Source organism: Pygocentrus nattereri, chromosome 11 (assembly GCF_015220715.1).
Source record: "Pygocentrus nattereri isolate fPygNat1 chromosome 11, fPygNat1.pri, whole genome shotgun sequence".
In the NCBI taxonomy this organism is placed as follows: domain Eukaryota; kingdom Metazoa; phylum Chordata; class Actinopteri; order Characiformes; family Serrasalmidae; genus Pygocentrus; species Pygocentrus nattereri.
The window spans coordinates 24,448,213-24,473,252 of record NC_051221.1 but is presented as its reverse complement, the minus strand read 5'-3'; the positions used below and the strand labels follow the sequence as shown (position 1 = coordinate 24,473,252).

The 25,040-nt window shown below is 39.4% G+C and overlaps 1 protein-coding gene across 5 annotated transcripts in view; it reads right to left on the bottom strand.

The window, feature by feature from the left end:
- Window positions 1–500: 500 nt before the first annotated feature.
- Window positions 501–25,040, bottom strand: part of lrrk2 (leucine-rich repeat kinase 2) — a 35,135-nt gene continuing 10,595 nt past the window's right edge. For 2 of the 5 annotated variants that reach the window (XM_017700019.2, XM_037542438.1), the window contains exons 15-51: window positions 24,713–24,857; window positions 23,302–23,441; window positions 23,045–23,173; window positions 22,712–22,882; window positions 21,771–22,035; window positions 20,212–20,388; window positions 19,986–20,095; window positions 19,821–19,893; window positions 19,530–19,729; window positions 19,177–19,427; window positions 18,887–19,035; window positions 18,683–18,776; window positions 18,378–18,564; window positions 18,088–18,269; window positions 16,967–17,190; window positions 16,758–16,885; window positions 15,759–15,977; window positions 15,347–15,548; window positions 13,912–14,000; window positions 13,635–13,822; window positions 12,206–12,360; window positions 11,861–12,007; window positions 10,296–10,487; window positions 10,047–10,193; window positions 9,646–9,758; window positions 8,616–8,806; window positions 8,203–8,363; window positions 5,898–6,068; window positions 5,659–5,759; window positions 5,330–5,554; window positions 4,701–4,894; window positions 4,477–4,549; window positions 4,078–4,268; window positions 3,810–3,962; window positions 2,871–3,076; window positions 1,773–1,853; window positions 501–1,689 (exon numbers count right to left, since the gene is read on the bottom strand). In XM_017700019.2, coding sequence (XP_017555508.2) covers window positions 1,568–1,689; window positions 1,773–1,853; window positions 2,871–3,076; window positions 3,810–3,962; window positions 4,078–4,268; window positions 4,477–4,549; window positions 4,701–4,894; window positions 5,330–5,554; window positions 5,659–5,759; window positions 5,898–6,068; window positions 8,203–8,363; window positions 8,616–8,806; window positions 9,646–9,758; window positions 10,047–10,193; window positions 10,296–10,487; window positions 11,861–12,007; window positions 12,206–12,360; window positions 13,635–13,822; window positions 13,912–14,000; window positions 15,347–15,548; window positions 15,759–15,977; window positions 16,758–16,885; window positions 16,967–17,190; window positions 18,088–18,269; window positions 18,378–18,564; window positions 18,683–18,776; window positions 18,887–19,035; window positions 19,177–19,427; window positions 19,530–19,729; window positions 19,821–19,893; window positions 19,986–20,095; window positions 20,212–20,388; window positions 21,771–22,035; window positions 22,712–22,882; window positions 23,045–23,173; window positions 23,302–23,441; window positions 24,713–24,857 — 5,946 coding nt within the window. In that variant the 3' untranslated portion in view covers window positions 501–1,567. Of the gene's footprint in view, window positions 1,690–1,772; window positions 1,854–2,870; window positions 3,080–3,806; window positions 3,966–4,077; window positions 4,269–4,476; window positions 4,550–4,700; window positions 4,895–5,329; window positions 5,555–5,658; window positions 5,760–5,897; window positions 6,069–8,202; window positions 8,364–8,615; window positions 8,807–9,645; window positions 9,759–10,046; window positions 10,194–10,295; window positions 10,488–11,860; window positions 12,008–12,205; window positions 12,361–13,634; window positions 13,823–13,911; window positions 14,001–15,346; window positions 15,549–15,758; window positions 15,978–16,757; window positions 16,886–16,966; window positions 17,191–18,087; window positions 18,270–18,377; window positions 18,565–18,682; window positions 18,777–18,886; window positions 19,036–19,176; window positions 19,428–19,529; window positions 19,730–19,820; window positions 19,894–19,985; window positions 20,096–20,211; window positions 20,389–21,770; window positions 22,036–22,711; window positions 22,883–23,044; window positions 23,174–23,301; window positions 23,442–24,712; window positions 24,858–25,040 lie in introns of all 5 variants that reach the window. The other 3 variants (XM_037542436.1, XM_017700018.2, XM_037542437.1) reach the window with 3 other exon arrangements.

Genomic DNA, 25,040 nt, shown 5'->3' with positions numbered 1-25,040 from the left:
TACATTGAAACATTAAAATAGAGTCGTTTATAATTTAAATCAGCTATATCAGTGTTCACACCACCACACGTTTTTTCTTTGTAAACGCAGATTTGAATCAGCATTTTTGTGGCCTAGTCTCAGAAAAGCTTCCCAAAGCAAGACTTTGTGACAGGGTTGCATTATGCAGACATGGCCAACTCACGTAATCTGGTTGGATTTGTAAGGAAAAAGTCATATGGTCTGACGCTTCGTCTTTTATGATTTCTGCCACATCCAGATTGTTTCCTCTTGTCAGCTGATTCCTTCAAACCAAGAGCAGTTTCATGAAGCAAAATCTTCCATGGCCTCTCTATTAAGCCCCCGTTATCTAATCTAATCTTTGCCAAACCTTTGTGGGAAGAACAGAGCGGAGGGCCTTCCACCTCCTTCATTTGAGTCTTCGTTTTGACTGGTCCAGTATCCCTATTATACACAGCCTTCCAAGGACTCACTTTGTTTTAGGTACTTGATAAAGTACATGCGCTTTACAAAACAATTTAATTACATTTTGTTTTAGAATACAATAAAATAAACATTTATAATGTCAACTTACAAGTGTCACACAGCAAGTACAAATCAATTCATTATTCATTCAAAGAAATTACATCCATGAGACAGTGACATGCAGTCACTATTTTACTACAAATAAATAAAACAACAAGAGCTTTGCATTCTCCTTCTTTGGCTAATTTTCCAGTTCTTTTAAAAGGTAGTTCTAACACAGATATACTATTATTACAATTCCTGATTGTCATCCCTTTAGAAAATATATTGTAGTGCATATTACATGTGAAAGTAATGTGTAAGGGGAGGGGAAAAAAGTTGGCACAATATTTCAAAACACTCAAGATACCATGTAGTGTAAGATGATGTGTTTTTTTTTCTTTTAGAGCTTACAACATATAATTAAAAGTCAGGACTTTTTGAATTGTTAAGAGGCCCTACCTGAGCCTTAGCCTTCCATTCTCTATCAGGGCTGCACTGTTAGTGTTGTGAAGACCCGAGGTATAAATACTGCAGCACCCAGGATTCATTTAGACTTGCATGCCTTGCTCAAGGCCCTCCAGAATTTGGTTAGCATTCCTACGATCCTTGCTGAGATCAGGGACCTATTAGTTGCAAAATATTCTGGTTCCTAATGTATAGAACTAACATGCTGAACTGCATTTCAACTAACCTAACCTCCTTAGACAAAAGGCTGAATAATTGTTGGCGTAGGTCAAACATATATACACACAGATGTCAGATAAATATGTAGTGAAGGCAAAAACCATCTAGAATTCAACAGTCTCCAAAGATAAACCAGCCTACATATCAAAATACAGTAACCAAATTCCATGCTAAATACTAAATGAAACTAATGTACAGTAAATCTAAACACAAGTTTAGAAACATGTTTCCCTTAATTGTGCAAAATTACCAAAAGCAGTGACTTCACACACACAGGTCCCTTTTTCATATGAAAATGAAGTGGCAGTGTTCAGAACGGAGTGGGCAGCAGTGTTTGGCTCTGCGTGTGGCAGTAATGTGAGGATAAAGAGGAAGTTTAGTTGTGGGCTTGTTCTCTTATTTTGTCTGTGATCTGTGCCCTCAGCTCACAGTGTGCATTCAGCTCCTTCACTTCCTGTGGTAAAGAGCTGCTCCACACCATCAGGACAGAGTCCTCATCTGGCATGGGGGTAAGAAAAAAGGAATGAAGAAGGCAATCCACTCACTGAAAAGAACTGCAATACAGCTTCAGATTTTCTTACCTAACGAACTCTTGATTTGGTCTTGAGACATGCGAAGGCGTCTGCCCAACATCAGAATTACACTCTTCCGGTTTTGCGTTTCTGCAAAGGTAAATATTGTTTAATAATTGGACTTACATTATTGCATGTTAGACAATTGGTTTAAGTTGGAATGGTACAGCCGGTAACACACAGAAATACATGTGTTGTACAGAGATAAATAAGGACACCAGATGGAAATGAAAAACTACAAGGAAATGAAAAAGTGATTAGCACTATAGCTAAGAAAACCTCACTGTTATTTACTTATCTCTTAGCAGTCAGGAGTTCTTACTTTTATTTGCTGTACGGGACAATAAGGGAAAAATCTGCCACCTCCCCTAAGAATAATGTACATTTACTGTAAAACTAAAACATATCTGTGCATTCATTCGGAGCAGGATGATGATGTATAAACATACAAACAGTTAGGGGAAATTAACTGGAACAACAGTCAATTTTGTTTTTGCGGCACACCTTAAAAAGGGGCGTCTTGACTATAGTGAATCCTGCATTAATCTGTCATCTGGGTTTTACAGAATGTGTTTATATGTAAAATCATTTGCAGTCTTTGAATTTTGGAATAGACCGATCACAATTATCCAGTGACAAAAACATTATCAAGTGAAAATGAGATAAAATGAAACAGTTTTCAGGGCAACAAATCCTAGGGATGCTGTACTCAGTGAAATTTCAGAATTAATTAGATGCATTCAATCTGTCAATATTATATCCAGCCACATCAGAAGAAAAAATAAGAGTGAGGGCATCTTCAAATGTAAGTGTATGATCAAATATTATTTAGTGTATTCCTTTTACATTTGATTCACATTCTGTACTAAACAGGTTTGATCTCTTTTGCTATATTTCTGCAAAAAAGAAAACATTCCATACAACAGTAACTTCCCATCAAAGTTCATTCATCAACAAATTTCCTGTGCTTGCTTTAATGAGCTATGAGCGAGAAATAATATAAAAATTACAACATGCTTTAAAGTTATCACCACCAATAACTGACTTCTAAGGGTGAAATGAGAACCATAGGAACATGGTGACCGCTGGACAGAGTGGAGCCAGTACCTATCAGCACTGAGGCCATACTGCGCACTGAGTGGCAGTTGGGGTTGACTGCCTGCAACAGCTGACATGTGGACAGGTCCACCAGTAGGATGTGTCCAGCTCTGGTGCCAATCCACAGTGTGCCGTTATGCTGCACCAGCAGGGTCTTCACACGAGCCCAGCATGACTCCATCATTCGAGGCATGTCACAAATCAGTTGGGTTTTCCTGCTGGTGTTGGGCACAATGGACAGTCCACAGAATAATTACAGCAGTGCAAAATGAATCAATGCATCATATGCACAGTGATGCACTAGTCTGTAGGTGATTGTGTAATGTTAGAATTGATTATAATAATATTTAAAGAACGTTCAAGTTTTCCTTAAAACTAACATTTTATGATTTATTAAATGGTTTCCAAAAGAATTGCTTTATATCCCAATTTTCTCCAATCTACCATTTTAAAAGTTTGGATCACTTCTTTTACTGGACATTTTTGCATCTCTGTTTTTAATAACACAAGGTAAGTTTTGTTGCAGGTGAATATAGAAAATTATTCTATTGAGAAAAGCTATAAAGAATTGATGTTCGATGTATCCAAAACGATGACAGTAAGTCCTTAATAATTGAGGAAGCTGTATGTGGAGAATGGTAAATAAAATTAGCATCCAGAATGTCTAACATTTGAAAGGTGGTGTTCAAATATCATTTTGATAAATGACGATAAATAGATATTTACCATACATCATTCATTATTAAACTTCTTGTTCTCAAAAAGTTTAAAATATTGAGTAAAAATATTGAAAAACCTTGATGTCTAGCTTATAATGTTTCAATCTACATTCTAGTCTCAAAGTTATTGAATTAAAATAGCTGCAATTATTAATATGACAACAAATTTCAAACATTTAAACATTGGAGTATGTATGTACATATGTGACTGCATCTACTCTACTGCCACCTTAGTAACTGCATACAGTCGATGAAGTCAATCATCCTCCCACTCTTCTTGTCCCACACCTCTACACTGTGTCCTCCATTTGTACATAGGTAGATGTACTTCTCCACCACCAGCCGAGAGATAAAGGCCTCACTGCTGGCCGACCGCTGTGGACTTCTCAACAAATACATAGCAAAAACATTGCATGAGGTAAATGGCCACTGCACAACTAATTTCAAGAAATGTTAAGTATATTTCTTCCAAAGGAGGAAGCCGTGTTGTTACATACTGATAAAGTTTCGGGGGCCGGATGTCAACCGTCTTGGAGATGTTGTAGTCTACTGAGAGCGAGAACACTTTGGTGCCACAGCCAGCCCAGATGGTGCTGCGGTCCTGAGAGTGGCCTGACAGACCCAAACATATCAGAGGTGTGTTCACATTCCCAACCTGTACCACCTTCACTGGAGCACCATTTGCACACTGGGTTAGAAGAGAGCACAAAGAGGGCATCATTATAGGCCAAATCAATAAACGGTTAAAATTCAGCTGATATCTCACAGAGCAGAAATGTTATCATTTTAAGGCAAGGTTAAAGCTCATGCAGACAACGTTCTCACAAGAGTCACATTACAAGTAATCTAAAAGAGAAATTTTCTTAAGAGCAAGGGGAAATTCATAGGAGCAATACCTTTATGACTGAATCTTCATAAATGGTAAGTGTTCCATCTGCTGTTCCTACTAATAAGTACTTTTTTAAACAGCTAATAAAAAGGAAACACATAAAATGATATTACACTCAGTAAAAGCTTAGTCTAAATTAAGCAATAACTCACATGCAGTATAAAAGAACAGACAAATGACAAATCCATCTCCTGTTAATTGTTAATAGCAAATCAAACCAATTAAACACACCTGCGCTGAGCGGGTGTGTGGAAGAATAATGAAGTCACTGCATCCTTTACATTCTGTAAACGGTGCAAAACTGCAGCATTCCTTGTGTCCAAAACAACCAGTGATCCCAGCTGTGTCCCTGCTACCAACCAATCATGGCTCACATCAGGCACTCTCACAGTGACCAGGCATAGGACAGGGCTTCGGTCAACCTCCTAAGAGACAACAAATGGACATACACGCATTGTCAAAAATATATAATGATATACATGCATGTATATGACAGCCATGTTTTCCAAACATACATTAAGCCTCATCATGGACTACATTGCATTGTTAATGGTGAACAATTGAAACTCAGCTTTATATGTCCCAAAGCAACCTGTTCATCTAAAGTTCCCTCTGAAAGAAATATAAAGTCTGTATCTCACCCCCCCACACCTTTTGAAAAGGTGTTATCATCATATTAAAAGACTTATAACACAACATAATTAACCCGTTCATAATGAATGGATCGAAATTGCTGAATAAAACTCTGAATAATATCAACAAAGAAATAAAATACATATAGTCAAAATAATTAGGAGAACATTTTGCCATATCTTGCAGTATCTTGCTCCTGAAGTGCAATTTCTGAAGCAGCTCATTACCTGCCTGAAGCTTTTATCAGTTTCTAGATCCACACATGCGACACAGCCAAGCCTCTGGGTGCTACTTCCACCTCCCATCCAGACTCTAGCCCCTGCGCTTCCATTTACATTTCCTCCGACTCCTCCGCCAGTACAGGAGACAGTAAAACATTCGCAGGGAAGCCCACGCAAAGTCAGCTCCCGAATCAGACATAGCATATCCCCTGAGTTCAGACGATCAAATACCTACAGAGGAACAGAAAGTGGTGAACATAATCATGAACAAACTAAATACAGAAATTATATGGACAAGTAGGCTGCAAGCAAATTGGAGATGTGTAGTGGGTTACCTGCACAGAGGTGGGTCTGTCCTGTGGGCTCTCCTTCAGACAGTCCTTCATCAGGTTCTGAAAGCCTGGCCATGGGGAACAGTGGTAGTGCTGTACTGGGTCTGAAAAAGAAATAACAAAAAGGCAAATCATTTATTCTTTCATTACATTATGTCAGGTAAGATTGTCAATGACCCAAAAAAGTCATTCTCTTTATACATATTACTTGTCTAAACATTTAGTCTAATGCCTAACATTACCTGGTAGCCTCCCCTGCACAGCAATCTCATCAAACTCGCTAGGGAACTTCATGCCATCCAAGATTCTCTCCCCGCAGGTCAAAAGATCATAAAGCAACAGACCAAACGAAAACACGTCTGCCTGAACGTTGTAGATCACATTACCACGGGCGACCTCAGGTGCTCGGAAACCTGCAAGGCACAGAGATTTAAAAAACTCATCTTTAATCATTACTTCTGTTGATGAAAAACATACACACATATACGATGAACAAAGTACTGAAATGTTCTGAAAATACACTGGCAGTCAAAAATAACTGAATGTACATCTCAAACCACAACAAATGATGGATATTACAAGATAGTGCTAGATGCAGCACAGTTCATGGGGACTACTGTGAAATGTATGGAGAAAAAAAAAAAACCTAACCACTAAGGATGACCTGTGGACAGTAGTGAACAATGTTTAGGAAACAGTTACTCACATTTTTGATATAAAGGAATTTAAACTAAAGTTTTTTACAGTTTCAGAATATACCATTCACTACCAAGTCTATATGGTCCACATAAGGAAACCATGCTACAAAAACAGCCCTTATTGAAATTCTTGTTTCTGTGATGTCACAAGAACTAGTTCATATATGTTTTATACTCATTTTGAATTTGATGCCTGCAACACGTTCCAAAGAAGTTGGGACAGGGGCATGTTTACCACTGTGTGACATCACCTTTCATTTTAACAGCACTCAATAAGCGTTTGGGAACTGAGGACACTAATTGTTGAAGCTTTGTAGGTGGAATTCTTTCCCATTCTTGCTTGATGTACAACTTCAGTTGCTCAACAGTCCGGGGTCTCCGTTGTCATATTTTGCGCTTAATAATGTGCCACACATTTTCAATGGTAGACAGGTCTGGACTGCAGGCAGGCCAGTCTAGTACCTGCACTCTCTTACTACGAAGCCACGCTGTTGTAACGTGTGCATAATGTGGCTTGGCATTGTCTTGCTGAATTAAGCAGGGATGTTCCTGAAAAAGACATTGCTTGGATGGCAGCATATGTTGCTCCAAAACCTGCATGTACCTTTCAGCATTAATGGTGCCTTCACAGATGTGCAACTTACCCATGCCATGGGCACTAACACACCCCTACACAATCAGAGATGCTGGCTTTTGAACTTTCTGCTGATAACAATCCAGACAGTCCTTTTCCTCTGTGGCCCGGAGGACACGATGTCCATGATTTCCAAAAACAATTTGAAATGTGGACTCGTCAGACCACAGGACACTTTTCCACTTTGTGTCAGTCCATCTCAGATGAGCTCGGGCCCAGAGAAGCCAGCGGTGTTTCTGGGTGTTGTTGATATATGGCTTTCGCTTTGCATGGCAGAGTTTTAACTTGCACTTGTAGATGGAGCGACGAACTGTGTTCATTGACAGTGGTTTTCTGAAGTGTTCCTGAGCCCATATGATAATATCCGTTATAGAATGATGTCGGTTTTTAATGCAGTGCCGCCTGAGGGATCGAAGGTCATGGGCATTCAATGTTGGTCTGATTTCTCCAGATTCTCTGAATCTTTTGATGATATTATGGACTGTAGATGATGAAATCCCTAAATTTCTTGCAATTGCACGTTGAGAAACGTTCTTAAACTGTTGGACTATTTGCTCATGCAGTTGTTCACAAAGTGGTGAACCTCACCCCATCCTTGCTTGTGAACGACTGAGCCTTTCAGGGATGCTCCCTTTATACCCAATCATGACACTCACCTGTTTCCAATTAACCTGTTCACCTGCAAATCATCATTCTGTTTCTATTTATGTTTTGCACAGCATCCCAACTTCATTGGAATTGTGTGTGTGTGTGTGTGTGTGTGTGTGTGTGTGTGTGTGTGTGTGTGTGTGTGTGTGTGTGTGTATGTATGTATGTATATATAAAATATACACACACACACACACACACACACATATACATATATATATATATTCAGCCTACAAATGTTTAGCCCAACCCTTTCACATTTGATTTCTATGGAGTGTTTCTTGAAGGAGGCACAATAGATAAGTAGACAATCAGAAGAGAGCTCATTCATCTTATTATCAGCCTTAAAGGTAAAGTAATAAAAACACCCATTTAATTCTAAGGTTATTGCTGAAAGCAATCTGGTTGAAATCTGGTTGGCCAAGCAATCACAAGACCAGTAACAACCTTCACAGAATTTCACAAACAAGAAACTGTCTTGTGTAAATGTAAACCTTGGCAAGAGCAATATACATGAATCTGATATATTGATACAGTTTGGACCATCTCCTTTCATTCAAGTGTTACCTGGAGTGCCCTCTGAGCTCTTCACTCCCATACTGCAGCAGTACTGAGCAATGCCGTAATCAGTGATCTTAGCTATGATCTCAGAGTCAGTCTTCAGAGTAAACAGCAGCACGTTATGAGGTTTCAAATCCCGATAGATTATCATACAGGAATGCAGGTATCTGAGAAAGAGAGACCGGGGTGAGGAAATGAGGAAGTGAGGGAAGGGGGGGGTGGTTGGGGTGAGATACGACAGTGTTCAGATAATTATTTCTAACCACAATAATTTATGCATTTTGAGTAAAATGGCAAAAATATTACATCACGACACTTCACAATAAATAATAATAAAAATAATAATAAAGAAAATAAAATATATAATAAAACTGACAATATCCACTATATGAAATTGTGATATGGCCCAGGCCTATTACCTGAGGCCATCTGCCACCTGCAGTGCTATCCTGTGCTGCAGTTTGCGGTTCAGGCTGCCTTTCTCATGTTCAAAAAGTGAGTCAAGAGAGCCACATGGGGCCAGCTCCATCACCAGCACATGAGGTGAACTCCCTGCAGCCAGCAGAGAAACCAGACTGGGGTGGTGCAGCCTTCCCAACACTGCCAACTCCTAAAACACCACAGTGAAACATCATAGAAGCTGCAGCCAGGATGAGAAACCAACTTATACATCATATTCACATAACTCTATCCCCCATACACTTAACTGCTTACATCTGTTGTAGTTAATTTCAACAATAATGCATTTGTCACTCACATAATCTATATAGCCGCAGGCCATCAAATATCTGGGGACACTTTTAATTTTAGCAGAAGAATGTAAATCAAGTAAGATATTTGTAACGGAGTTGACCAAATAAAGTATTTTCCATGTGACTCTATTAACAGATTAGCTACTACACTATTGGCTCTCTGTGTGAAATGTTGTGACTCTTTTTTGAGGTACATGCAAGCAAGGGGTGAAGGGAGAGGAGTGAGAACCCCATGCTGTGAAAACAATTTACACATCTCCATAAATACAACTGTGCTGAAATGGCATCAAAATCAGAAAGCATTTAAAGACAATAAAAACACTTTTATAAACGTTGCATGTCACATCGTTCAAGGAGGGACCTCCAAGACAGGCAGACACTGCAACTCTGAAAAATGGTTATTGAAAAATAAAATTGAAAAAGTGAAAATCAAACACTTTTGACCAACAGTGTAAAGAGCAAAAAGAGTGATTAAAATGTAAATTTCTTAGAGATGCAAATGAACAGCTGTCCAGCTCAAACCTCATTCACAATGCTTGATTTAGTCAACGGATACGCACTAATTAACTGTCAAAACCTTAGGGATCCTACCTGTCAATCACTCAGTGCTGTGTAGAAGTGCTGCAGATGAGCTCCAGAGATATCTAACACAGATTAAATGAAGTCTACAGCATGTAGACTGAGTGAATAATCTTACCTGTCTTACTAGTCTATGAACATAAAGCTCTGATGCATGTTTGTTGAAAAGCTTAATGGCAACATCTTCATTTTTATATATGGCTCTATACACAGACCCAAAGCCTCCATCTCCTGTAGAGAAAAAGAGCAGAGATGCTCTAATGGTCTAGAAAACCACAAATCTTATCTCAGAAGCATGTATTTAACAATAAAAACACCAAAGGGGCTTTACTGGAAAAAAAACTGGAAGACAAGACTTTTTAACATTTAACAGACATTTAACTACACATTTAAAGGACAAACTATCCCCATCAGTGAAACTCATTGTTCAACCTGCTTAAGCCCATTAGTAAATTAAACAGACTAGTAAATTACTACACATTGCTACTGATTATCTTAAAGAGATTGGCCTCTACTGACCAAGGAGGTACTCTTTGGAGAGATCCATCTCCAATTCCTCAGGATCCAACATGGTACTGGCTGGCTGGTCAATCAGGACCAGGTCAGGGCAGATCTGAGAGATGGGTAAAGTGCAGTGAGGGTCCTCTGGATTCACCAGCAGACCATCTAAAAACATCCCAAAAGAACTTATATAGCGTAAATTTAACTCCACAGCACTAATTCATAGAGCACTGACATTAGTAGCATGGATATGGTGGTGATGCAGACCTTTATCTATATTTTTGAGAAGATCCTCCAACTGCATCTTGCTCTGCTCCTGGGTGTCGCTGAAGCTGTATAGGGCCCACTTTTTCAGCAGTGTCTCCCCTTCGCCATGGATATCTGTGTTGAGGAGGCCAGGGAACCACTCCTCCAGCACAGAGTCAATATGATCGACCACCTGGCCTAATAACACATGACCTACAAAGCCAACAGACACTACATATTGATCTTCACAACATCATCATCATCAATATTAAGTCCTGCAGGGCATCACATATAAATTATTTGATCATTTTACCATGTCCTATTTCAAGCATTAGTTAGAGGGGTATAAAGCATGGAAACTGCAGTCTTTGGAGTGAAAGAGCTCCATCCAACACCTTTGAGAGGAGTTGGACTGACATTTGTGATCCAGAAGTAGATCAACATGTGATCCAGATCAACACCAGTACCTGATATACCTAATGCTCTTATCACTAAATGCAATCATATCATCACAGCAATGTTTCAACATCTAATGTAAAGACTTAGCGGAAGAGTACAGGCTGTTACTCTCTTTTAATACCCTTGATATCAGGAAAAACATTGAATGAGCAGGTGTCTACAAGCTGATGTTGCTTTTTGATCCCTGACTGCATCTAAGTTCCAGTCTTGTATGACCTTATGAACTCATAAGCACAATTCAGTTATGACTTCAAGGTTTCTGTGTGAATTATGAATGAGTATTTATCATGCTCATCAAAGAAATATAGCATAAACTCATTATTTAACTATTTGCTTCATAACTTGTATTTTTGGCCACATGTGCTTCAATTATCTGTGTGCCAACATCTAAGCTCATGCGACCCGCAACATTTGAGTGTTGACCAGTAAAATTGCTCCAAGCAAGTTATTAGATTACATACATTCTGTTCTTTATCAAGTTGTACCATAAGATGGAGATTAATATAATGTTAGTGCAGTTATATTTTGTTTCAATGGGAATTTTTCCTTTTTCATTCTGTGTTCCACGGAAGCCTAAATGAAGTACTGTGTGTGCAATATCTTATTTTAAAAATATGTATATTTCCCCAAACCAATACAAAAATACAACATAATACCAAAATATCAACATTACATAAGTTAAACCTTAATCAATCAAAAAAAACTGAGAAGGAAATATGATTGTCACAACCAGTTAGTATCAGTTTCAGTATTAATTCTACTATTACTATTAATGCTACTGATAAGTGATACTTTTTTGATCCCACAACTGTGGAAATTCCACCTCCGCATTTAACCCATCCGTGAAGTGAAACACCACATACACACTAGTGAACACACACACTAGGGGGCAGTGAGCACACACTTGCCCGGAGCAGTGGGCAGCCCTATCCACGGCGCCCGGGGAGCAGTTGGGGGTTAGGTGTCTTGCTCAAAGACACCTCAGTCATGGACTGTCGGCCCTGGGGATCGAACAGGCAACCTTCTGGTCACAGGGCCAGATCCCTAACCTCCAGCCCACGACTGCCCCCCAACTATTCTACTTACTACTATTATACTACAGTATTAATAAATTCTTACTAACACACCTTTGCGGGAGCACGGCACAGTGATTTTAACAAAGCTGGCAGGGTTTTTCTCCACTGGAAACGCTTCCACTAGGCAGTATGTTTCAACAGACCACTTCAGGTATACCCCTGTTCTCCAGTAGATTTGTGTTGGCCTCAAAACTTTCTCTGAAACCAAGCAAAACAACTACTAGTTATAACATAAACCTGTTGATGTTATATAAGATGCATTCAAACATCGTTTTCAGTTACATATAAGCAGAAAAGCATGTCACAGACATAACTTACAACCATATGTTAGTGAGTACTGTCTGACCGTGCACATGAACCTTTTTGTTGTTGTTGTTGCTGTCAAACAGAACTTACCTCGGCCACACAGCATGAAGGGGGAGACCTCCAGGAGTCGGGTGATCTGCCTGGACCAGTATCCCATGGGGAAATAAGGCATCTCATAGACCCTCACGATCATTTCTGAGTTCTCACAGTGAGGGAGGTCAATCACTGGTCTGTGATCAGGCAAACTACACAGAAAACGTGCTGTGTGAGAGACTTAAGCACTATTTGTTTCAAAGTAACACAATTTGTAAGAGATCTTACTGATTTTAATGGGATACAATATCTTTGTAATTTCCCTAATTTACTACTGCGACAGCTCAGGGGCAGAATTGATAGCCTGGACTGAAATGCCATTGCCTAGATGTATGTGTCAGAATTACGTGTAAAAATCATTTTTGTTATTACATTGCTGTAGGGAAGCTCCAAGTTCAGCGAACTGCAGGAGGTCACACACTCCAGAATAATTCACCCCATTAGAAGTCACTTAAAGGGCCCATATCATTTAAAAAAATAAATAAAAGTGTAATATCGTATGTAAATATTGTTAAATACTGTTTGCCAGTCAATATGGTCTGTATAGGAAACATAAGCTGCAAATACAGCCTGTTCCAAATCCTTGAATGTTTTGTTTTTTTTTTTTTGGTGATGTCACGAAAACCAACACATGTACATATATACACACCTATTCAGCCTATAGCAGCTTAGCCCCACCCATTCATGTTAAAGTTATAAAAAGTATTTAAGCCTGAACTGCTTATTTACAGGGCAGCCAATCAGAAAATAGATAATTCAAATGCATCAGTATTAGAAGCCCAGTGACAAAATCAGCCTGTTTAATTGAATGGAATAAAAACAGGTTGGAACATAATCAAATAAAAATAATTACAGCCACCTAAATGTCATAAATGCCCCTTTAGGAAAAATAAAACGGAACACAAATGGAGGAAATGTGCTCTTTAATAGTATCTCCTACATAAAACTATAGTGAAATAGTGATACTTTTTTAATCCCACAACCGGGGAAATTCCACCTCCGCATTTAACCCATCCGTGAAGTGAAACACCACATACACACTAGTGAACACACACACTAGGGGGCAGTGAGCACACTTGCCCGGAGCGGTGGGCAGCCCTATCCACGGCGCCCGGGGGGCAGTTGGGGGTTAGGTGTCTTGCTCAAGAACACCTCAGTCATGGACTGTCGGCCCTGGGGATCGAACCGGCAACCTTCCGGTCACAGGGCCAGATCCCTAACCTCCAGCCCACGAATGCCCCTCAAATTGCCCCTACAAACTCAAATTGGGCTGCAGACTAAAAACAATAATGAGACATGTATATATAAAACAGAGTATACTTTCATGAAATATATGCTGTAATGTCCATCTAACCTGGTCCTACCAACACCTCCCGCTACCAAAAACTCTCTTCCTGGTATTTCCTGTTCCATGCAAAGCACATACCTGCTGGGCACCAGCAAATGCTCATCCCCAAATGGCAAGGCAATCTGGAACTTCTCCAGGAGTTTGAAGTACTGTGTGAGTTGATCTTTAGGAAAGCAGTGGCTCTCAGAGAAAAATCTCTCCAACACTGAACGATGCACCACCCCAGTGGACTTCTCACATATGCCTGAGCTCTTCAGAATGAGGGTCTAGAGGCAAACAACCATAAAAATTACAATGTTGCACATCTATGTGTGATATATGATACGCAATGTGCATGTTGGTGTTTCTGTGTAACCTGTGAGATAACGTTGCACAGCCACTGGGGGTCAATGAAATACAAGTCTCGGAGTCGGAGTGCAGGGTCATGAAAGTGCAGAAGCACACCTGGAATTTTACATACACACATCAAGGGACTGAAAGACTGAGAGTAAAAGCTTTAACCACAAACATCAGGGACCTCCCTTCATTTATTTCCATGCCATTACATGCAAGCATATTCATTTTCAAATAAAAATGCTCGTACATAATCTTCAAAGTATTCGTTTCTGTTTGTGTGCAAAGTAAGAAGTAAACATTCAAATAGCTTGAGCTTTTCCTATCAAAGTCGTTGCTTAGCAACAGCGTCTCAGTAGAGTGACTGTGTTTGTGAAAAACTTGTGATATTATGGTGAAATAACAGCACAGTTAGAATGCTTCTCAACCAATCAGCTTTTGTGGCCAGAACTAACTGTTAACTGTGTAATTCGCAGTAATACACTCCCTCTCGTGCTCTATTGCTTATTTAGAACTTAACACCTGTGTTGCTGAACAAGTTTAATCCCAATGTTCTAGACATCTGCATAAAATGTAATACACATAAGTGAACCCCTCTGTATTGTACCTGGCAATGTGAAGCTGTGCAAAGATTGTGGCATGAATTCATTTTTACAATTTCCAAAATCATTGGTGAGTTCCAGTATGCCCTAAGATTTGTATTTTCGATCTTATGTCAGAAACATTTTCATTAAGAAACCATGAATCCAAACTTGTAAATCTCTGCATACTACATGCAAAGCATTTGATTGCCATGCAGTGCAAAAATGTAACCTGCCCAGTTTTCAGCTCATGTTTGGCACTCGAGACACTTAAGTACACATTCAAAAAGAAAACTAATCATGAGATCTGGGGACGGTTTATAAGCTTCCTAAAGGGAGTAGATATAGTATCCTAGGTATTTTCATTTGATTTTGCATTCATCTGTACTTCACGTGAATATTTGCAGCACACTAATTTAAGTACAAAATAACTATATGAATATACTTTTTTTTCTCTTTTTGTTACCTTATACCTCCTATATTGTACATATATAAAATATATAACAAAGATGGCTACAGTGTTAGGAAAAGGTGTGTTCTGAGAATTTATAGATTCACTTGTATTCCTTGTTTGAAATGCATACTTCCAATTTTGTTATGCAAAAATCAGTAAATATATGTTATAAAAACAGTTTTACAATGGTCAGATTGACTGTAAATAAATGAATTGTACAAAATAACATGAGCATAAGAAATAAAGCCACCACAGGAAGCACATTATTCACATTATAGAAGGATGGACTTAACTTGCTTAAGCTCTTAACATGAATTATTCATTTTAATGCTACCAAAAAAAAATAACTGATATGTAAGGTATGTGCATGTGTCAATCCCATCACTTATAGTTTAAAAGGTCAACAGAGGGAGTTCTCTCACCAGTATCACTGAGGAAGCGGATGGCATGAGGGAGTTCTCCCTCCTCCAACTGCAGTGGGCTCTCCTGAATGAGCTGCAGGAGGTGCCGGTGTCTGAGCACCGGGAACTCGGCAGGCACACGGCTTCTCTCCCGCAGAACCCTCTGCTCCAGCTCCACATAGCAGTCAGGAACCAGCTGCCCCATCACTGGCTGCCCCTGAATCTACACAAAGAAAGTTTTTTACATCTAAAAATAAAGGCTCAGAATAAGAAAACATTTAATTGGTCTTTTCTGTTCAGAAACAATAGTATATCAACTTTCTAAAAACCTTCACCCCGCCAAAAATAATTGGAAAACATACTTGTTCAGTCAAATAATTCCTCCGGAATTCATCTAGTTACAGTGCAAAGAAAGGACTTTTTTGTTAGTCACCTTAAAGCTGCTGGCCTCTCTGGTAATGGCCTTGCGCAGTTTGCTGATGGAGTCAGACTCCTCGCAGGCACAAAGCAGGTGGTTTTCCTTGATGGCTGGGAAACCTAGATGTGGTAGCACGTCTTCACGCAGCTTCCGCACACACTCCTGTACCAGGCGGTCTTCACATGCGTCCAGGTGAGTTGCAACCAAAATCACAGGAGAGACAGGGGCTAGTGCCTGAGGAAGAGAGGGAATGAAAACAATGAAAAGGAGACACAGGAAGAGAGGTAATGACAAATACACATACTTATAAGGTCTGTACAGTCAAAAAAAAGGGTTTCTGTCTTTATTCAGCTCAAAAGTATCTAGACAGCCATGTCCCTGCCTAACTAGCTAAAAAGCCATTAGTCCTCACCTGATGAGTCATTTCTGTCATTTCAGTACTCTATTCTCTCAAATCTAATTTGAAGACAATTACTACAGTTACACAGCTGAAGTAAGACATTTGGCTTTGTAGCAGTAATGTTAGCTCTCTGCAGTTACTCACTCCAAGGTGTTCTGAAACAAATGTGCCCTTAAAGCACCCAAAGCAGATGTCATTTTTCAAAAGTTCCTCCCACCTTCAAGATAAATTAGAAGGGGTTCCACCAAGTCTTTAAACTTGTTTTAAAAAAAAATGTCACTCTAGTGCGAGGATGCCCAATCCTGGCCCTGGAAATCTGCCACCCTGCAGAGTTTAGCTCTAACCCTAAACTAACACACCTGATCCTGGAAATGAAGGACTTCGAGTGGATCTGATCATTAGAGCCAGATGTGTTGGATCTGAACTCTCCAAGGTGGTAGATATTCAGGAGTAGGACTGAGTATCCCTGCTCTAGAGTTCACTATGGCACCACTGTACTATGTGAATAAGCATGTTTACAAGCCTGTTTTTGGCTGTGATGCCTTTAAAACAGGCAATAACATAATCTTTAGTTTTTTGCTGCTAAAGTCTTTAAAGCACACGTTATAACTTACTTTAATGTTGAAAAGCCAGGGTTTGACTGCGTCCAACTCACCAACCCCCTTACTCAGGTCATACACCACCAAGTACATGGCTCTGGAGCTCATGAAGTGAGGGTGAGAGTCACTGTATTCTTCCCCACCTTCACAACCACAGAGCGACATGTTAGAACAATTTTATGCAATTTAATCACAGTGAGGCATATTACACCTGACAGTCTAACCTGAGAAATCCCAGACGTTCAGGATCATGTTCTTCCTGTCCCGGTCTCGGATGGTCCAGTCTCTGACACTGATGCCAGCAGCACGCCCATCAGAGAGACAATGAGAACGCTTAAGCTTCATTAGCTGCTGGATCAGCGTGGTCTTCCCACTGCCTGCACTTCCCACCACTATCAGCTTCATCCGGAAATATGGAACAGCCTTCTTCAGACGTTGCTGAAAGTACCTGCACATGAGGAGATGCAGGGACACAAACTCAGCTATAGTTCACGATCCTACAACCACAATTCACACACTTCAGAACAACATGTGACAAAAGCCCTAGCACTAACATTTACAGACAAAAAATACTATTCAAATATAATGTACATGACATCAAAAAAAGTGATTGACTTTTTTTCATGACCCTAGTAATCACTGCAACCAACATTTTCTTTAATTTGACATATTCCTTAGAGGAATTTATCTCCCTCTTCAGCTTTACATTTACATTGATAGGTTTTTGAGCATTAACTGCTCATTTGAGGCCCAGACACTCTCCTTCATCATTAACTGATATAGAACAAAATTCGTTTTCAATAATAGCAGGTTGTCCAGGTCTTGGGCAGCACCACCACAACATTTAAATGTTGGTGTAAATGTTCCTATTGCAAAATGCAGGACAAAAGCACCTATGCTGTGCAAAAAGTTAAACTATGAACTGCTATATCCCAAGAATGTTTTCCCAAAATGCATAAGAATTGTTCAGGTGCTTTTTGCAAACATTAGACGAGCACCAATGTCAGCAAGTCAGCAACAATGTCAGCATGGCTGGGTTCAATCATGTGAATCTCATTATCAATTAAATCTGGTTCATTTCTTGCTTAAGTAACTAAGGCAGAAACTACGTTTTCACAGTGGATGCATTCTTTGCATTAAATTCAATAAATTAAATATGAATTTTAAAATATGTTTTGTGCAAAAAAGCACTTTGTTTAAAGATCTAATTCTTCCATTCACTGTGACAAACATGGAACAAGAGACAATCAAGATGGGGAAAATACTTTTCATGGCACTTTATTTAACCCCAGCCAGCACATGAGCACTGTCTTTGCACTGTTGATAACTGCACATTTAGTCTGACCTGACAATGTCTTTGGTCTTATTGCCAATGTGTTTGAGGTCAAGCTGCAGCTGTAGACCATCCAGTGGCAGATCCCACAGCCGCACTAGCTTCCCCATCTCATCAGGGAAAGAGCGAAGGCCTGCATTTCCACTCACGTCTAGAGAGGTCAGCTCCTCCAGCAGCCCGATCTGAGGAGGAAGCTAACAGCAATGGAAAAATGTTATAACATTCAGTCCACATGATGTAATCACAATATATGTACTGAATACTTAATTTAAAGACTAGAAATAAAACAAGCCATGACCTACCTCAATGAGTTTGTTATTGCTCAGATGTAGCTTCTCCAGACGGGCCCACTTATAGACAGATTCTCTGAGGTCCAGCTCAGTGATTTGGTTCTTATTGAACATCAGTTCTCTTAGATTAGCACTGGCCCACACAGCTGGACCAGGTAGGACACTGATACTGTTACTCTTCATGTCTACTGACCACAAACTGACCAAAAGAGGCAACAGAAAAGCATGTAAAGAGTTTAACACTTTGAAAACACATATTTGTTACATAGATAGGAAGTCAATTACTTCAATGTAGTAGAATATTTCAAGGCACTTACTTTGGTAAGCTGACGATTGCCTCAGGAACACTTCTGAAATTGTTCTGAGACAATTTCAATGTTGTTATTTTAGAGGGCAAGTGTGGCAAAGAACCTGCAGAATGATGTGAATTAACCCAGCATCAGAAAAAAGATTCAACATTCTCTACGTTAAACAACAGTTCAAAAGCATTAGTGAAATATTTTTGCAATCAAATAGCATACTGAGTTTGTTGATGGAGGCATTGAATATTTCCAGTTTGAAGCATCCAGAAAAGAAGTCATCAGAAATCAATGCTACTTCATTCTTTGAGACATCAAACACTTTCATTTCAGCCAGACAGAGAGGAAGGGAGAGCTCAGAGATTTTATTCCTACAGGAGGCAAAAGAAAATGAGCATATCCAAAATGTTCTGCTTATAGTATATCACATTTTGTTCCCTGAATCATACTCCTGTATGTTAATAGGTTTTATTTATCAAAATAAAAAAAGAGGAGGGCATATTCCAACATACCCTTCTAATGAAAGCTCTTCAAGGTTGTCCATAGCTTGGCCCAGCTGGTAAGGGAAGGCAGTGATGTGGTTGAAGGAAAGGTTAAGCTGGCAGAGAGTTGGACAGTGTACACGGGGCTCCAAGCTGAGCACAGGGCCAACACAGTTCCGTGATACATTGAGCACACTCAGTGATGGTAGGCTTAAGAGTTCAGCAGGGAGTGAACGCAGCTGGTTGCCTTGAAGATCCAGCCGAGTGAGACTTTGCAAACTCTACAACCAATTTTTTTTCAAAGAATCTATCAGTCATTACAAAATAACAAGAAAAAGAGGCTCTGATAAAAACTGAAAACTAGTTAAAAAAACTGACTGTACCTTACAGAGAGCGCTGGGAAACTCTGAAAGGCTGTTGCTGCTGAGATCAAGGCGTAAGAGGTGCTCAAGCTGCTGCTGGACATTACTGTCATCCAGCAAGCATGATAGAGAGTCCAGCTCATTCCCTGATAGATCCAGCACTCTGACACAATCTCTTTCCACACCAAACAGTGGACCACTGGGGGAGAAAGTCAGCAGTCCTGTAGATTTAAAAGAAAAAGACAGTTTATAGGTATAGGACAGGATAGCAATTTTTAGGACATTGAGCAATGGAACTACACAAAGCTGTACCTCTTTGGATCTGGCTATTCCTGTTGAGTCTCCTTTGCAAGCTCTCATTCAGATCAGGTTCAGCCTGGCTTCCCTATGGGGGAATTATATCATTAAGCAGGCAATAAATATTTTAAAAGTCACACATTTAGCCTGACCATTTCAGAGGTCAGGCTTTGAACTCACCTCAGAAATGGCACGTCTTCGTCTCCCCTGTTGTCTGGCTTTAGACCGCCCCCTACATTCCTCTGGTGAATCACTGAAATGTCTCAGCCCTCGAACAGGGCCATCACTTCCTAGCAAGAAGAATCACTGAAAGCTGATGACATTGCAAGTTATCTTTAAATTTATAACTATGAAAATGGTGATAATACAAAAAAAACACTCAGTAGCTGAAGAGAGAATGACTTACCATCACTCTCCATGTCCTCAAACACGCTGCCATCCAGTGAGATGTAAGAGGAATCATCGCTTTCCTCATCAGAGATATATCCAGAGGTGTTCACATCACCTTGTAAACCAGAAACCCTGACCTGACCCCTCTTCTTCTGTAGGGCTAGTATCTGCCTTGCCAGCCACTGGCCTTTACCTGTATAAACACATTTGTTTTTATACCTTGCCCTGCATGTGGAGTCTTATATAAAGCAGTGTTTTGTGCAAGCATGTGAGTACAAAACCAAGTACCCAAAAATTGGAGAGAAGGTAAATAAACAGAAAAATAAAACTGCAAAACAGAAAGCAGTTATTTAAAGGTCTAACTAAAAATACACTTTCAAGTGTATTTGAACAAAATACTACAAAAACAAGATATGTAATGTTTTATTTTATCAGCTTTGTAAACATAGAATTTGGTTGCATTCTCTGCTTCTCTTGATCCAAGCTCACATAATTACAAATTTAGACTCATGAGTACATAAAACCTTACTCCACATTTGCTCTGTGTTCTAGCAGTTTTCTTCTTATTATTTTATTGTTCTCAGTAACACTTTCACATGCATGCATGCACATGCTTTATTTGCATAATGCAGTCACATAACATGAGTTTCACTGGAGATGCGTACAGAACTCACCACTGTGAGCTGTATGCAAAAGTTGGGTGGCCCTCTTTAACGGTACGAAGGGAAACACATTGGTTGATTTTTATTTATAAGACACTTTCCGGTCATTTGCCAGAATACATCACTTCATTGATGATTACAAATAACAGTAATTATCAGACTCGCTCTAGTAATTGGATCAGCTGCCAGGTACCAAGAGTTTTTACGGAACTGGGAAAATCTGCTTTTAGTTACAGTGCACCAGTGAGCTGGAATTCACTACAGGAAACACTAAAACTCAGGTCACTGGTGTCACTCAGTCATTTTAAACTTTTAATATCAAACCACCTACAGACAGCCTGTACCTGTTTTACTTAATTATATTTATTCGTAACTTTTATTTTTGTATTAAGTTCTCCTTAGTTTTTTATCTCTTTTTATTTATTTATTTCCTCTCATTTCATTTTAAGTTTTTAATGATTACTTTTTTAATTTGTGATATTTTACTATTACTTTACTAATTTCTTATCTATTTTGATCTTAATTTCTTACCATTTAAAATCTCAAGTTCTATTTTTATCTACTTTTATCTTTTATTCACTGTTATTTTAAATTTTCTTTTAATTTAAAATGATCAAATGTAGTTATTATTTTCTTTGTCATGTCAATCCCTGTTTTTGTAAATGCTCGGCTACATTGAAAATGAGGGTTGCCCTCAATGTACTTCCGAGTCAAAATAAAGGTTGATTGATTGATTGATTGATTGATTGATCAATCAATCTCACACACTGACCAACTAGAAGCTAATTTGGACGCTAATTACAACACTACTGGCCTGTTTAACCAACATGGATTAACTTTAGTCTTGGACTAAACTGCAGTGTCTGGGAAAATAGTCTTAAGCGTATGGTATGACCTGTGTTGAGAGACTCACTGTTCTTCTTTTGAGCAGTAGAGGGCACACTGCGCTCAGATAGGAGTACACTGAGCCATGAAGCCTCCAGACGTCCAAGCCTGAAGCCACCCAAACAGAGAGCATTATTTGTGGGATCCAGACCCAGTCGGCCCAGGAGAAGGATGACCACAGGGCCGTCTCCTCTCCTCACACACACGCTCAGAGCCCCACGTAACTGCTGCTCATGGACGCCACCACTGACCAGCACCTCAACCAGAGCCAGCGGCCCCCCACGCTCACACACCTGTGCACATACACAGTTACATATACAGATAAATGATTCACAATTATATGTATAAATGTACATGGCTGAAGACTATGAACTACTAACACAAGACAAAAACTGTTACCTATAACATAAAATGTTTTCCAAACCTGCAGCCTTTTCCCTCATTACTTAGTAGTTACTTTTTAATAATAAAAGATGCCCAAATCTGGTCCTGGAGATGTGCCATCCTGTGGAATTTAGTTCCAACTCACACTTGACTCAGCATTTATGCACTTGACTCAGTACATCAAGTCCTTAATCTTACTGGTAATCCATCCTGTGAATTTGATGAAGACCCTTTTACTGTTTAAATCTGCCACAAGAGGAGTCCATGTTGGACAGAGAGAAACATAACATGTTTTCTATCACCAATATAGGCTTCCCTTTATTGTTGGAAGTATAGTGTGATAAAAAAAAATTAAACATCGACCTGTTCCTATTTATGTGTTTATTCGTAAAAAACTGAAGTTTGTGAGACAAACTTCCTCCCACACACAGACAACAGGTTGAACATTATTAGCTTTAACATTCATTTTTCCAATTTGAATATCAGAGGCAGGTATGTTGTAACTAAAATTTCTAATCCCAAAGACCAGAGTTCAGCACCCCTGGATTAAATCATGATTCATGATTTGGTTCAGTGTAAAGTTACCTGGTATATTAGAGACTCAGTCTTGGTTTTCTTATTGATGTCAGCACCCAGCTGGATGAGACACTCAGCCATGACCACATCTTCCTCCTCACATGCTCTCTCCAGCAGTCGGTAGCGGATCTTGCTGTCCACTACCATCTTCGACAAGCACAGGCAGCTCAGTTTTTGGAGCTGAAACACATGCAGGCCATGAGACTGATCTCTCTATCTCTCTCTCCACTTAGGTTGACATTAAACGGCACACTACACCTCTGTGTTATAACTCTTACTTTTAGGCATGTTTTATTCATATTCAAAATACATTCACACTCACTCATACACACCTACACTCACCAGATCACCTCTCTGATCAGGAGAGCTCTCTCTCAGCTGCTGGAAAATTTCTTTTTCAAAGCCCTCTTTCTCCAGCTCAGAAGCTGCACCTGAGCATGTGTCCAACAGCTTCCATATTACCTGAAACCCCTTCAGGCCAAAAAATCAAAAACTCAAACACCAATCTTAAACTTCCAGCGTTCAATGATACAATTAATCATAAATGCAGAAAGTCTCCTTTTAACTGAAATACTAAATGGTACATCACAGTGACACACTTTCAGAAGCATTACTGCATCCTCCTTGTGTTGCCTCACAGAGGTGAGCAGAACAGAAGCCAGAACGGGCACCATCATCCGTGAAAGTTTCTTCTTGGAGATCAGGTGAAACAGGAGGCTTAGACCCCAGTAGTGAATTTCTACAAATTATAAGGAGGACACTTTCAGTCCATGGAACAGGTTAAAGTGATGATCTGGCAACAAAAAAAATGATACTTATATAACTTTCTCATTGCTACACATGTGCCTAATTAGCCACATTTACTGTCTGGCATTTGCTTCTTCAGTTTTAACATGGAGAGGCTAATGTAGCGAACAAGTTATTGCATTTCTTTTCATTGTTCAAATTGCATGTATAGACCATTACACCCTTGCCACAAACCATGTTGAGTTGTTAAGTAATCACAAATAGACTTGCTTATGTGGTTTATAACTGTATGTTAGATGCATATGTACTGTTATGTATTAACATAATGGACAAAATTTAGCCATCAATGTGGCTGCTACTACTATTTCAGCTGTGTGATTTATTTTTGTAAAGATGCCATGCAGTGTCAGAAAACACATTAACAAATCTATTTGAGATTTCTTAAAGACTTTTTGAGAAAGTGTGTGAAGATTTAGGCATGCAGTGCAGGCCTGGCATTAGGGAGTCATTTAACCAGTCATCATGCCCACTATCCACCACTATCAATCACTTTTTAGACATATTTCTAGACAGGTAAGCTTCAGAAAACATTAAAAGTGAAAATAAAACTTTGTGCTGTCACTTGCCACATGCCCCATATAAAAGGCTAGATCAATTAACACAGTAGGGTTGGAATGCATTACTCTGTACTGGCTGCATGTTAGGAATGTGCTGTATGTTGTGGGATGATAAATGATCAGATTTCCAGAACAGGCAACCCTTTAGTGATTGGCTGTACATGTGGCACTCATGTTGATTCTGAATGTGTGGCTCCTTTTGACAGACCTACTGAACAGTTCCTGCTCTGTATTTTCCTTAGCTATTTATTTTTTGCCACATGTATACATTGCACCCCTCCTCAGGCCCCCTGGTTTTCAAATGCCCCTCTCATGATTTTGTTGTGGTGCCAGGCCTGATGCAGTTTGCATGTTAAACTGGTGGCTACAAGCTTCCATTATTTGCTACTTACATTAGCTTCATAGTTTCAGAGCAAAAGTAAAGAAGCAAACTTCAGAGACCAAACATAGATTGGCTGGTCAAGCATATTTGACTAGCATTAATATAATACTACAAAGCTAATGTGTCTTTAACACGAACACAGAAACACTGGCATCTCTGTTTACTGATATTTCACTTCCTAATACTCTACAGGTCAGCAAAACCAGCTTGAAGGTCAGATCTAATCAAATTTTACTGGCACGGTGGACAATAACGGGTACTCACCACGTTTTTGAGGAAACATCTGTAGTGTATGCAGCACTGTGTCTATCGCCCCCTGTTGGCACATTAGGTCAACAGCTCCAGAACAGTCAGCCAGTGCAGACAGAACACCAAGCCCACACTCCTGAATCTCCTCGCTGCTGATAAACTACAATATGAGCATACAAATACATATACTTATACAGACATGTAATATGCATAAGGTATTTTAATTTAACTTTGATATTTATTTTGATTTGGGCTTTTACTACACTGATTTTGAATGAGCTTAGTGTTGATTTAACCAGACTGTCTAACTGTAGTGTGCTTAATCTCATAGATGTACATTTTG